This window comes from Varroa destructor, unplaced genomic scaffold (genome assembly GCF_002443255.2).
Source record: "Varroa destructor unplaced genomic scaffold, Vdes_3.0 BEIS01000005.1, whole genome shotgun sequence".
NCBI classification, from domain to species: domain Eukaryota; kingdom Metazoa; phylum Arthropoda; class Arachnida; order Mesostigmata; family Varroidae; genus Varroa; species Varroa destructor.
The window spans coordinates 34194173-34207671 of record NW_019211458.1 but is presented as its reverse complement, the minus strand read 5'-3'; the positions used below and the strand labels follow the sequence as shown (position 1 = coordinate 34207671).

The window sequence follows — 13499 nt, the reverse complement described above, 5'->3', positions numbered from 1 at the left end:
GAGAATATCCGGTCATTAGGGAGTCGAGGCCCGGAGACTATAAGAATGAAAAGAGCGAGAGGAACTCCTGCGGCCGAGTTAAGGGAACAGCAAGCGGCGCATTCGGCGAAGCTGCCGGGGGTCAGAGGCAGACACATCTCTGCGGACTTGTATCCAAATAGATGGCCGGGAACCGCAAAAACTTTACAGGCCCAACTGGCCGTGGGACCGTGCCCCGCCCTCTCGAAAAGCGGCGACATGGATGACAACGACGACCACAACAACGATGAAGCCAGCATCGGTGGTAACAGTGGCTGTGCCGCTGGCTTCCCAGCAGTAGTAACAGCAGCGCAGGCCAAAAAAGAAAAGAGGTTGGAGCTATAGGCAGCGTCCGTCTAAATCTCCTGCCCTAGTCCTAAGGATAGAAAGGAGCGATGAAAAACTAGAGAGAGCGCCTTTCAATTGTCCCCTTTCGCCGACAGTTTCGTTGTGCGTACCCTCCCTGCAGTGGCCCCACTTTCCCCTCATATACCATCATCGTACGTAGTTCTCCCACTACATCTAACGACGTCTGTGTTACCCAGCTGCGGCAGTGTCACGGGCCTTAGCGGAGGCAGCACACGACGTCCATAACCCTTTTTTTTATTGTCTAGTTGGTTGTATGATCCAGTTCCCTTTCATGTTGCGGTAAATACAAACCTGGAACATCCACACGTTACCTTCTCTGGGATAGTTTAAACTCAAGCGGCCATCCTGTAGCCAAGTAACCCTTCACCATCAACCCAGAAATGGAGTATCCTACACTTCACGCCTATACATACACATGTATACGTTGTATAGGAACGTATACGTATCTAACGTCGTGAGGGTCGTTAACCGTGGACAGACCGCAGACGGCGATCTCACCTAGTCGTGTTATCACTTCAGACAGTTGTCATCTCAATCTTCCCGTTTCTTTAAAAAAATTGAGAACGAGAAAGGGTACAGAAGATCACGGACTTTGTAGAATCTGCGCTTTCGTTCTTCCTTACTGCAGACCCGGACGGTTAAAGCTCTCATTTTGATGATTCGTGTCCACACCAATGTCATGTAATTGATATAGACGTTAGCATCAGCGCCAGCCCCCCAGTAACTTCGTCACTTCGACAAACTGCAGCATTGGCAGTACTTACCGCGAAATAATGGTTGAAAAGGCAACGTAGGGCAAAGTGTCGACGATAAGTCCTTCTACCGGAATGAGCGAGAAAACCTGTCAGCCTAAACAACTCAAGAACTATCCTCAGCCTATATTGAAGAGAAGTGTCCTTCTCATCGATTCACTGGCATCCATCCTTACTGGCTATTGCCGCCCTCCGGACCTCATGTCGTGTCGACATCCTCCAAAAGCCACTTGAGGATGGGATTAAATTACGTCGTGGCCGCCCGGGACCGCCCCTAGCTTACCGCAACGTTGCTTGTCGTCTGTCCCCTCCCTCTTAGTCCTATAGGTCCAACAGACAACGACGACGGGCCCTGTCCTATCGTTACGTCGGCTCTTGACACCCTAAAGCGAGTGTGGATCACTTTAGGCACTCAAAGTTGAGGGCAACTGGCAGTGAATTAGGAAGGAGGCAGATATAGGAACAGGAATTGGATGATAGGTATTACCCATCACTGATAATATATATATGTGCTACGTTTTTCTTTTGCTCCTATTTACGAATATACGTGGAGTATATGTACATAGTAGCAATATAGTTGATCATACAAAAAACTGGATCATATGTACGCCTGTGTGCTCGGTCGGTCATATTGTCTAGAAAAGTTAGCGAACCATTTATTTGATAGGCGAAAAATTATCTATTTCTAGATCAAATGTTCATTTCGTTCTTACCTATCGTTGTATGTAGAATTACTTATCACCCATAGTCAAATAAAAGCAAACTTATATGTGGTAGAATAAAGATTTACGTATATACCCGGTAGCTGCTGAGGTTGTCGACCACACACGATAGAATAACTTTTCGGCCCGTCGAAACGGTCTGGTTCTGAATGGGTTCGGCAAAATCGGGTTCCATCGGGGTGTTAATTCCACTTGCAGCACTGTTTGTGATTTGTGAATCACCTTGACACGCTGAAAGATCAGTAAATCATTATTCGATTAGTACCTTTCTAGTCATCTTGTAAATGAGATTTAAACCTGCCCAGTGTTTATATTCAGGAACCCTTACTTAAACGTTATATTTCAGTCTTACCTCAATACTACCACCACTGTACCCCTATAAAGTATATAATCAGAATAGCTCTAGTCTAAATAAATAGTTATAAAGATCATTGCATCTATAGTTGTAACAATATATTGCTGCACACTAGCGGTCTGAAAACTAAAATCTATGGTTTGAGGCTGATTCATGAGAGTATGTCATAGTAAGCTTCCATCGCAAACTAAATGTGTATGAAGATGTGCCTTCGTGTGTCCTTCTGTTTGTGTCTAAATCCGTGCGTGCGATTGCCCCATTGCTGTCGCGATGCACTTAAAAGGCTCAGCTAAAGGCAGCTGAGCAGTTGCCTGCGTGGTTTGCTAACTGCTGACGTATGCGACTGGCGGCTATCGACGATCGACCCTCCTAAAAGGTCGTTTTCGGCTCAAAAAGGATGGCTTTAACGGGCATCGGTCCGACCCATGTTTGACAAATTCGTAAGGGGATACCAAGGGATCCCTTTACGATTGTAAGCACCCATAGGAGGTCCATGTTTGGCTCATGCTGATAGGGAACAACAAAAACGTGAGCATCCCCTAACATAGGTATAACAAAATCGCCATAACGGAAGTGGCCAGGAACAGCAGAATCATGCGCGGAGTGAGAGTTCACGAAGCAAACGGAGGGGTTATGGGGTGTTTGGTGGAAGAACAGCCGGCTCAAACCGAAAGGGCTGACTCGTCATGACATCGAGGTTCGTCAAAGCGCGAAGCTACCCAGCCAACGGGGCTCAACTCCTATATACATTCTCATGGCGTTGCTGATGGCAGCGAAACGACATATAACGAAGCGAACTAATTTTATACAATCGTAGCTTACATTCAATGACGAGAAGCGATCCCAGTAAATCTCCTGCTACTCGATGCCAAACGCCTACTTGAAGTTTGCATATATCTATTTGGGTGCACCTGCTTGATACAACATTTTTGCCTAACTATAAAGTTGTTTGCTATTCCACCTAATTATTAGCAGTTGGTAACTGTAAATTAACTTACCAGTATCAGTGATTAACCACAAATTCTCTGTTACAATGCAATTAACCTTAGTTGCGGTGAATTTAAAATTCCAGTCTGGCCTAAAAATCGTCCTTCGTAAAAATCATTTTATGTATCAGATCACCCGGAAGTGGCATATCCATGCCAATTCCGGGTGGCGTGCCCATCATTTTCGTCTGGAAGCGATATGAATTGAATAATACGTTGGATTATTTAGTTCATTGTTCTGTTCAGCATTTGTTCATCGCAAAATTATGCGACTATGTACTATCTACTGTGGACGTGTTTAGAACTATCCGCTTAAACAAAATACAAATGTACATACATACATACATACATACAAAGTGCAAGTGAAATCAATGGCCGAAACGGTTGTGTTCTGCTAGATTCACCCACTGAGCAAAGCGCGCCTCCCCAACTAACTTTGCTTTCAACTTGTCGGTGTCCCACACCGATAAGTCGCAAGGGTCCGTGGCACAGCTACGTAAGGACCGCGTCACTCGCTCCGAGGACGGAAATGAAGATCCGTTTCCTCGAATTCAGAAAACCTTGACCAGGTCGAGTTAACGTCATTAAGACCATTAAGGTCGCATAAGAACTACCACCACTACTTCGTTGGAGCAGCGACTTCGGAAGTAACGAGATCTTGGCGGCGAACTGGTCCTATCCAAGGTTGCACTTTACGTAGCTCTTTTCGATGCGGTGTCATCCTGCGCCTTCTCGCAGTAAGAACGGCTTCAAAGACGTCGTTAGGAAAAGCGCTCGGTAAGGGCAAACCGGGCTGAAAAGTGCATTTTGTTCATATAATATGTATTTTCCGTACCACTTCAGCACGGCCCGCTCAACACGACGTCATTCTGGCGTTCAGTGACAAAATGCTGTCTGCAAGAAGCGCAGCCGAAATACAATGTACATAAAAGAAGTATGTGCATTTATTATATTTACCTTTATGATTATTCAGGCTATGCACTCGAATGCCGGCGCCGGGTAGAATTGCTGAATCGTTCACTGACAGCCTGTGATAACGGGTCTATGTGTTTATAGAAGGCCTTTCTCTATAGTATAAGGTAATTTAGGTTAAGTAAAATAAATTCTTGTAGACAGTAGATATTCATCTAATTTAATTGCTTGGCGAATTCAATATGTACTACAAGGCTGAACGTTTTTGATTGTCACAGTCGCTTAACGAGGCGTCACACGTTTAGGCTAAAAAAAGTAGCAAAACCTCAATATCGAATAGCGTACCTACCATGTTAAACATCGTAACAGCATGAATCTGCCATGTTCTCAGCTGCTTAATGATGGAGCGCTCCATTGTACAGTGAGGAACCTAAACGGAACGTTTGCCGAACACCCGCGGCAGCAAGTAAGGTAAAGACAAGTACTGAGGACCAAAGATACAACAGAAAAAGCTTAGCAGACCCAACGTAGAATATCGGCAAGTAGGATGCACCGCATGTGTTGAATTCAATTAGCCGCCAGTAGGCCGCGTACCCCCTCCCCCTTTTGCATTGCTTCGTATCTTCTGGGCTGTTATATTGCCAACAAGATAATAATAACAACAATATATATGGCATCATGATGCAGGATGAGTGCTCTATATATTATATACATATATATGGGCGTGTGTGTGTGTGTGTGCGTGTATGTGTGTTGAATCGGAAAGCGGGGGCCAACTAAAGGCCAAAGTAGATGATAAAAGGGTAGAAGCGTTTCGAAGATGTTTCCACCCATTTTTCTTCCTGTTCTCTCACCCCAGATCACCAAATTCTGCTTTTGCATCGCTTGCGGCTTCGATATCGATCGTTGCTTCGTGCTTGGTCTTTCAGTCAGCAACAACTGCTATCGACTTTCAAGTGGTGGAACATGTTTTTGTTTGAAGAGGACCGGGAACGTCTAGGCCACGAAACAAGATGGCAACCTATCGGTCTGTGGCCCGACAGTACAAATCGGAAATTGGAGGTAGAGTGCTACCACTTGCTAGCGCACACCAAACGTCCCTGAAATACTTACTGGGGGCTTAGAGGAGGAACTATAGCTCGTCGGGGCAGCCAGCCCCTCACCGACTAGTGTCATCTGCTCTCATCAGTATTCTTGACTCGTTTACAACGCCCTCTTCCGAGAGGCTCCGACGGAAACCTCGTAAATCATGTTCCATTCCCCCGATGATTCAAACCCCTATATATTCCCATTCCCTGGTCGGCACCTCAGTCAAACGCGCAAACCGGTTTCCTCTGTGACGCAGACGCGTCATCACAGTAGCCAAAAGGACAGCATCAACCGACTACCCGACCCTTCACCAGTTATCTTGTAAACATTGTCGCCCGAGGGTTTTCCGCATTGGCAATAAGCGCGGTACACGCACGGACGGGCCCCGACATCTGACGAACGATTTGCCAATGGTTAGATGTTTTGCACCCGAGTACAGCAAGCGAACCACTGCGTTTTCACACGAACTCAGGTAGGGCGCGCAGACAAAGGCGGCAAATCTTAAAAAAGGCTAGTAGACGAAGACGCTAAGCCTGATCGGGCAAGGATGAATTGAAAGAGAGTAGGCAGTAAGGGGGATAAGCGACGAAGAATACTGAAGGTGGCAAGCGAGAATCTTGAACTTAACTTCGTAGGCTGCCATTAATCAAACACGTTTTTGTTCAGATCTTATTTAACTCTACCTGCTTACTATGGAGCAACGTTGGGACAAGAAAATGTAAAGGAATATGATCTGTCTAGTTAATGGAAATCGGTAATGCGGTAACGAGGAGCGAAAATTTGCGGCTCACCTATTAGATAAATCGGCCTTCAAATTTTATAAGCCATTGCGATCCTAACTAGAAATTCTAATGTGTGATATCATATAATACTATGAATATAAGCGACTCTGCTAAATAATGCAAAGCCGCTCCCGGTGTGGTAACATTCTTTGAGCATTTAAATTAACAATATTTACTGAACTTCCAAAATGCAGGCCGATTTAATCACAAAACAACTATGCTGACACAATACGTTCATTCATATAATAAAAAAAACGTTAAATGTCTGGGAAGGCACTAAGTTTTTTTTATTTAGACGCGTGAGGGCAAGTTACTACCAGATTTGTTACCGAGCATTTGGGTAGAAAATCACTTCACACAGCGGATACAGCCATATAACTTTCTCGTCCGCCTGCTGTTGGCCTATATCGCTGGTCCAGTAGCTGAGTGGGATTCCTAGCTTGACCTTGTGTAGATTGCGTCCTACTCATTGAATTCCTCGAGCTAATACCAATCAACAATGTAAATTTATTTAACAGTTCCCCTTTATTTCTTACCCACTATTCCTAAATGTGAAAAGGCTCCTAACTAAGCACCGGCATGAACAGCCGCCCGGCATGAAAACGCACGCTACTCTACTTAACCATCTATCGTAGTGGCCTCAAGTAGGCCTTTTTCATTCCGGCAAAACCCGCTGCGGTGTGGCAAGGGTGTATTGTCCCCGAACCATTGACGCATTGAATCCCCAACCCATGGGTACTTGTGCGCGTTTGCAAGTTCGTGTGTATATGTGTGTGTACGTGTGTTTGTGTATCTTTCGCAGATTCAATACGGTGAACCTCAAAGCAACCTAAAGCAAGCTCCGGGCTGTGGAGCTTAGACACAATTTTTTTGCTTACGGTAGTTGGCCCATGGGCGTCCATGCCGCGGGCCAGCTGGAACTCCGTCCGTCTATTACTGGCTTGCTGTCTTAGTAGGTCCCTTTTGAGAGAGGCTAGAGTGCTTTGGAGGAGGATGCCTTGATACAGGGTGTGGGGAAAGTGCTAACGAAACTCATAAGATGTTGGTTCAACGTCACATGATCGGGCTTCGAGCTTCGGAGCGAGAGTGGAACGGAGGGATATTGACTTGAGAAGGAGGTGATTTACCCCCCGAAATAGGTGAGGAAGGCCTTCACGCCTCTCGGGTCTTATACTATAGCATGAGGCACCATCGACTTACCGCTTACCATCTATGCCCATGGCCACGCTCCGAATCCGGCTGCTCGCGCCCGCCGTCAACGGACCATCGACTAGAGAAGGAATGTGAGATTTCAAGACGAGATAGCATGAAAGTGTTATGGCAATGCAATTCTGCAAAGTTACACATGCCCACACACACCACCTAACAGCGATGGCCATTGAGCTTAATTCGCAAATAGAAATATTTAGATTCTAATAAAATCGTTGAAAACAACGACGCACTAAAAGCGGGTGCATTCCAGACTATATATATTGTATTAAACCTAACGGCAAGTAGAACTTGATAACAGAACTTAATCACTTTTTTAATTACCCTTTTCTTACCTTGGCATGTAAAACGTGCGATGTGTTGGCAGCTTAGCAGAACTGATCAGTATCTAACCTGGTTTAGAGAGCGGCTAGGCTGGAGAAGGTACTGCCATTTAGGTACCTCACAGTTATTAACATTACTTGTGTTTATTCGATGATGAAACGACCACGTGTCAAATACAAAAGGATTGCGATTGCTTTACCAGGTCTATAATATATGTACCGCAAAGGTAGCCTTGGGTTGTTACGGACTCACCATTTCGCAGCGGAAAAAAACCGCTATCACTATTCATAAGGTTTTTTTTTTTACCATAGATCACGCAAAAAAGAGATTTTTCTTTTACTCTATTGTTCGCCTCGTGTCCTGTACCTTCATTAAGTTTGGAACTTCTAACCTATGAAAAAGAGGTACAAACTACTTTTAAGATAGAAACAACTGACCAATTTATCTGGTTGATAGAACGTGCAAAAAAGGCTTTTGATTAGATACTTGTGACTTACTTGGCCATTTTACTTCAACAATTGAGCAACTAAATTTTTATTAACCGTAATTTCAAGTTTCCTGTGCCATAAGCCGTCTGTAGTATCTTTGTGCCTAACTCCTACCAGGCAGCTCTCTGAGTCTTCCTCAATCTTAACTAATTTAGTGGTCTCAACCACTAGCTGGTCTAGACACAGAACTTCAACTCAAATATGCGTAAAAGCGTACCACACTGCCACTTAAACTACACTCATCTATCTCTTGAATTGGTTACATCGTTCCCTGCGACTCAATATAACATGCCCGAATTTGATATCGTCCACCGAAAGATCGACTGCAAAACTGGGATGTGAGCTTTCTCAAAGTAAACACCAAATGTTGTTGTTCATTGGGCTAGAAGTATGAAAACAGGCTACCGGAGAAAAAACTAGCAGCAATTCAACGACAAAGCACGCTTCTCCATGGGGTTCCAAACTGCACAAAGCCAGCCCTTATCGAAGAAGTGAAATAGACCAAACGTGGAGTAACGTTAAAACCTTCCTTCTTGCTGCTGACAAAGAATTCCGTTACCAAAATCTCATTGATGTCCAGTGAAGAACCCCTCAGTTTCGCCCCCATTTGCTTTCGTGCTTCGCAACTCAGACCGGACTTAAACTTTAGAAGGTCCGGCTTCTTCTCATCACGTTTCGTCTTTACCACGGAAGCCGGTATCCGAGGATCTACTCAAAAGGGGCGGCGTAGCAGACGATAACATTCGCACATGATAGCAAACACATGACTTTGCCACCCAGTCTGGGCAACACCAACTGAGTAGAGTATACGAGGAGGTAAATCGCCTCGCCAACGTGCTTTCTGGGACTTCGATCGCGAATTCAGGCTCTGATTGCGGAATGACGTTTTCTGTAGCGTCGTAACAGGCCGTTTGCTCAGGTGTTGACATATTTCAAGCCTTCCTGCGCAATTGTCTGGTTATCAAGCAGGATTTCCAAACAACTTCGTATGGAAACCCAGTATTAGTATTAGTCACTATCTGTCCGTCAGCAGCCCAGCCCGCTTTCGCCACGCGACTCTTGCCGCTTTGATCCTTCTCTACTCACTACTACACCGAGTACTGTTTTCTTCGTTTATGTCTTCATTCTGTATCTGTCCCCCTTCCCCCTCCCCCGTGCGTTTGTCTGTCTGTCGGTCGGTCGGTCGATCGGTTTCCGTGTGTTCAATTTCGTTTGAAGCGCCCGTTGAATCAGTAGAGACTTTTCATCCAGACGTTCACTGTCACCCTGCCGACTCGAAGGGGAAACTTCCATCCTTTCCTGAGAATACCAGGATAGAATAGAAAAGGCCATTGCAAAGGCAACAATAATAGATACAGACGAGGAAGTCAGAAAGAGGGGAAAAGGACGAACAGGATCACAGAACGCCAACATTAAAGCAGGCGTTTCATCGTGCGTTCAGCTGACGAAGTCCATTTCAGATCGAAGTGTACTAGATCTCCCTAAAGATGTCTAGCGATGGGCAAGCTTATCATATATAGCTGTCGACAAAACAACTGCTACGGAAAAAGGCACAGAGCGTGTACACTCGCCGCACGGCTACTGGTGTAAGCCATATACATTATACTATACGTACTGGCATACTTCAAATCGCATGCAGTCGTATCGTAATCGCAAGGATACAGACGACAAACGGAATAGTACGGAGGATACTTTGATCTATCAAATATGTTCTGACATCTTATTCATTTTTTAATTCCATCTGATCATATTAGGTGTAAGTCACATTGATATCGACTCGTTAGCTCGACATTAACTAACTTGAATTTTAAAATCTTCAAGATGAGACTTGAAATAAGGCACGAGGGCTCACATAACCCTTACCATATTCATTTTGTCCCTTTGTTACGCATGTAACATGATGGTTTACTATTCTAGTTCACTCTATACGCCTAATATTTTTAAGATCTGCAGTTGCTACGTTTTGTGAACTTGCTTAAAATCGGTCGCCTGTCCGATGAAGAGAATGGAAAAAACAGACTGAACGTATAGATATCGTGCGGTATCAGATAGTCTCTATGCGAAACCGATAGCTGTAGTAGCAGAGAGCGATAAAGTACGGATCAAATATTCATTATCTATAACCGCCACAACGAACTACTGCCATGAGCCACTACATAGTCTCATCGACGGCGCAGAGCCACTGCTTCCGTCTCTTACGGCTGGCTCTTTCCTGGCCGCTTCGTCTGCTCCTTTCTCATCCGCTGAAGTCTTCCAAACTCCCAGCTATCCGTGCCTTCCTTGCTGCTCCTTGCAGTGTAGAATTACCGTCGTCGTTCGAATGGTTTCTTCAAAGCGGGAAGCGGCAAGATCTAGCATCACTCTCTCCTCATGCCTCCAGTAGCTTTCCCTTTTCTGCAGATACCCCCCTCCCCCACATACGACACACACACGCGCACCCACCCACTTACACTTATACCGAGATCCGCATTTGCGATCTGCCCTGAAGATCACTTTGTTTCCCCGGCCTTCTCTAACCCCAGTACAGCCCCTGGTTAAACCGCTCCGAGCCGACTGCGGACAGCTTTCCTTCGCGGTAGAGGCATGATGAGAAGGAGAGGTTATTTCTCCATTCTCAAATGTTCCGTTTTCTACATCTTCCCGCTCGCACGTTGTTCTCCTTCTGGGTATTATTACAATTGAACCTAATTTGTCTGCTAGAGGTTCTCTTGGCGCTGCTTACAAACCGCGTCAGCCTGGCGCTCTTGCCTCGGTCTCCTCTGCCGAGTTACGAGTCACTCGAACAAAGCCACAACCACTAAATCCTTGTCTGACGTGAACAAAGAATACTGAACTTCGACGGCAGAGGGAGTAGATGGTGCGCCGGATTGTCCTATCCCTATAGTCTGACCGTTTGTGCTAAATACAATGAGCCAAGGTTGGTAATCACGAGCAGGAACGAACGGTGCGTATCCTATTGTGAAGAAACCTACTCCTTGTTCAAGATACGCGCATCCTTCACACCGAGAGATGATAAACGAAACTGACGGCGGGGGCGGCGACGACGACGACGATGACGATGATTGAAAAGATTATTTCTAATTGGTATAAATTAATTTTGAAGTGATTCGTCGATCTGAATTTCTATTCAGTAAAAAAAGAATTGTGCTTGCTGACAGTCAAATAAAAGAGAGAATGAGTGAACTACAATACATATGCTATCCGTATGGATGGTCCGGTCTGATGTTCTTAACTTTATGTTCGAACATAGCTACTATGCTACCCAACGTTGATTCACCTGACGGCGCTCGGAGGAAGCTTCTTGTTTTTCATTCGGACCATACAGTTCGAAAATAGCTATTTAGAAATAGGGCGACTCGTGCTAACGCTAAGAATTTAGACAACTGTCTCTGGGTTTTGGCTACTTGAATCGCTCGTAATTATGTATGACAAAACAAGCTTTTCAAATACCCCTTAACTTCCCAGCTGTGAACGCGTTCAGACACTGAGCTAAATTCCGCTATATTCATAAGAAAAGCGCCCCTGCGCATTGTTCCGGTAAGTAAATATTCGTATACCCATTTCCTGTCATGGAAGAAACGAGAAATAAGAAGATGTATTTATGTATAATTAAATTTTAGTGTTTGCGTTGCCCAGTATAAAGATGAGGATGTCAATTTTATCCAGCAAATTCAACCGGATGGCCATAAATTAAATTGTTGTGTTTTTTGTTGACGTTACAGAATGAGCAAGGATCACAAAAAGTACTTCCAGAAATTACGGTGTCTACCCACGACACGCAAGAAAACTGTTGGGTCATTCAACATCTGATTTTTTCAGTTATTGCTTCTTTTCCTTCCCTCAGCTTCCTTGGTAACCTATTGTCACTAATAAATGTACCTTTTCATAACAAATAAAAACAACTGTCCCGCGTCACCGCAGGACATTGATGGTCTCGACCGTTTCATATGTTGCTCTATTAATCAAGACAGAACTGCGACGTATTTTTGTTGAGACACTGAGGCACATTGCTTTCAATTGTGTAATCGGTACTAGAACGATGGAGATTAGATTAACAAAATGGGCTTGGGTCGTCTTTCACCATCATCAAGATGATGGAACGGGTCAACGTTATACGCTCGGTAGAAGCTGCCTGCGCTAGTGCCACTAACCAGCCGAGTCGCTGTACCCTTCCGTGAATCGCTTAACGGGGTGAGATATCATCAACAGTTCGTTCTAAGTTTTCGTAAGTTAATCTATACGAGAGATGGTGTCGAACAGTGTGAAAAATAAATATCACCATACTAGTTAAGTTAATCGTGTCATCATAAAAAAATGCAGAGTTTTACTTTGTCACGGGGTCGACGGCACAGCGAACAACAAATCATTACGATCTGCGTATGACCAATATATTTCCCACTAAAGCCCTAGCTAAGAAGTAAAGTTGTCGATAGACATTGTTGCAAACAAGGATGTAGGCTTATAGCACAACGGTGCATTTAAGGCACGCACCAGTACATCGTAAACTTTTATGAAGTTTACGGCTTATACAAAGCTCGAATATGTCGTCGAAAGCACTGGTTTTCGATAGATCAGTCTCCTCCGCTCTCGTGCAAGTAGATATAGATCATGCTAGATCTCATTCGTTTTTCCAATAGACGTTTGGCTCGCAACGACACGTTTCGTTTGCAAATATAATTTACGTATTTATTTATGTAACAAAATCATCACGATGGTTATTTAGGATCTTTTCTAACGTGCTTATAGAACCTATATGATAAAATAGAATAATCTGAATAATCGTAATAGCTACTTAATTAATGTTCCTTTCGTTTGATTTTTTCAAGCTGAGATAGTGAGTCACCGTGTTCAAAAATAGATATAGGAAGATCCCCTTCCCTCATCAAGGGGTCTTCGTAATTATTTTATTATCATAAAGCATGTTCCACAATTAGCCGAACTGTCCTTTGATAGCGATCGCCCGAGTCCATTAGTAACGCTTTATAAGCTGTCAAGACAACTACTCCAAGCGACCACAGTCGCTTGGAGTAGTGTCCTGAAGTAGTCCTAATCTTGCCTCCTGAATGTTGGATCATGTGTTTTTATCAGACATAGTTACCGGTACATGCTGCGTCGTATATGTCTGGTACATCTACTAATAACTCTCGATCATTTTGAGCAAATGCTTAAATTTATAGTATACCGCGTTTGGGGAGTTGCAAACTATTTTCAATAGAAACCAGTCGACATTTTTAGTTGATTTTGATAATCGCGCAACGATGGTAAGTTAACTATCGTCTATCTGTGCACTGAGAGATGGATCGCAAGGTACGTCCCAGGTTCTACAGTAGAATGCATCGGAGTTGACCCGGGCTCTATTTTTCTGCCCTCATTTCTGCCCTCAAACCCTGAACCCTTAAGAGTGCGCTGCCTGGACTGGTATCCATTAGCCAAAAACAACGTCTTTATAGTCATGACACCCCAGGGGGCCCTACAAAATGTCGAGAGCTACGA

General features: G+C 44.4%; 1 protein-coding gene across 5 annotated transcripts in view; it reads right to left on the bottom strand.

Moving 5' to 3' along the window:
- LOC111251474 (lachesin-like) overlaps positions 1–13499 on the bottom strand; it is a 67984-nt gene that overhangs the window by 15256 nt on the left and 39229 nt on the right. For all 5 annotated transcript variants that reach the window (XR_002673799.2, XM_022808069.2, XM_022808070.2 and 2 more), the window contains exon 2: positions 1938–2092. Coding sequence is in view for 4 of the 5 variants with exons in the window: in XM_022808069.2 (XP_022663804.1) it covers positions 1938–2092 (155 nt within the window). In the remaining variant the exon portion in view is untranslated. The remainder of the gene's footprint in view (positions 1–1937; positions 2093–13499) is intronic.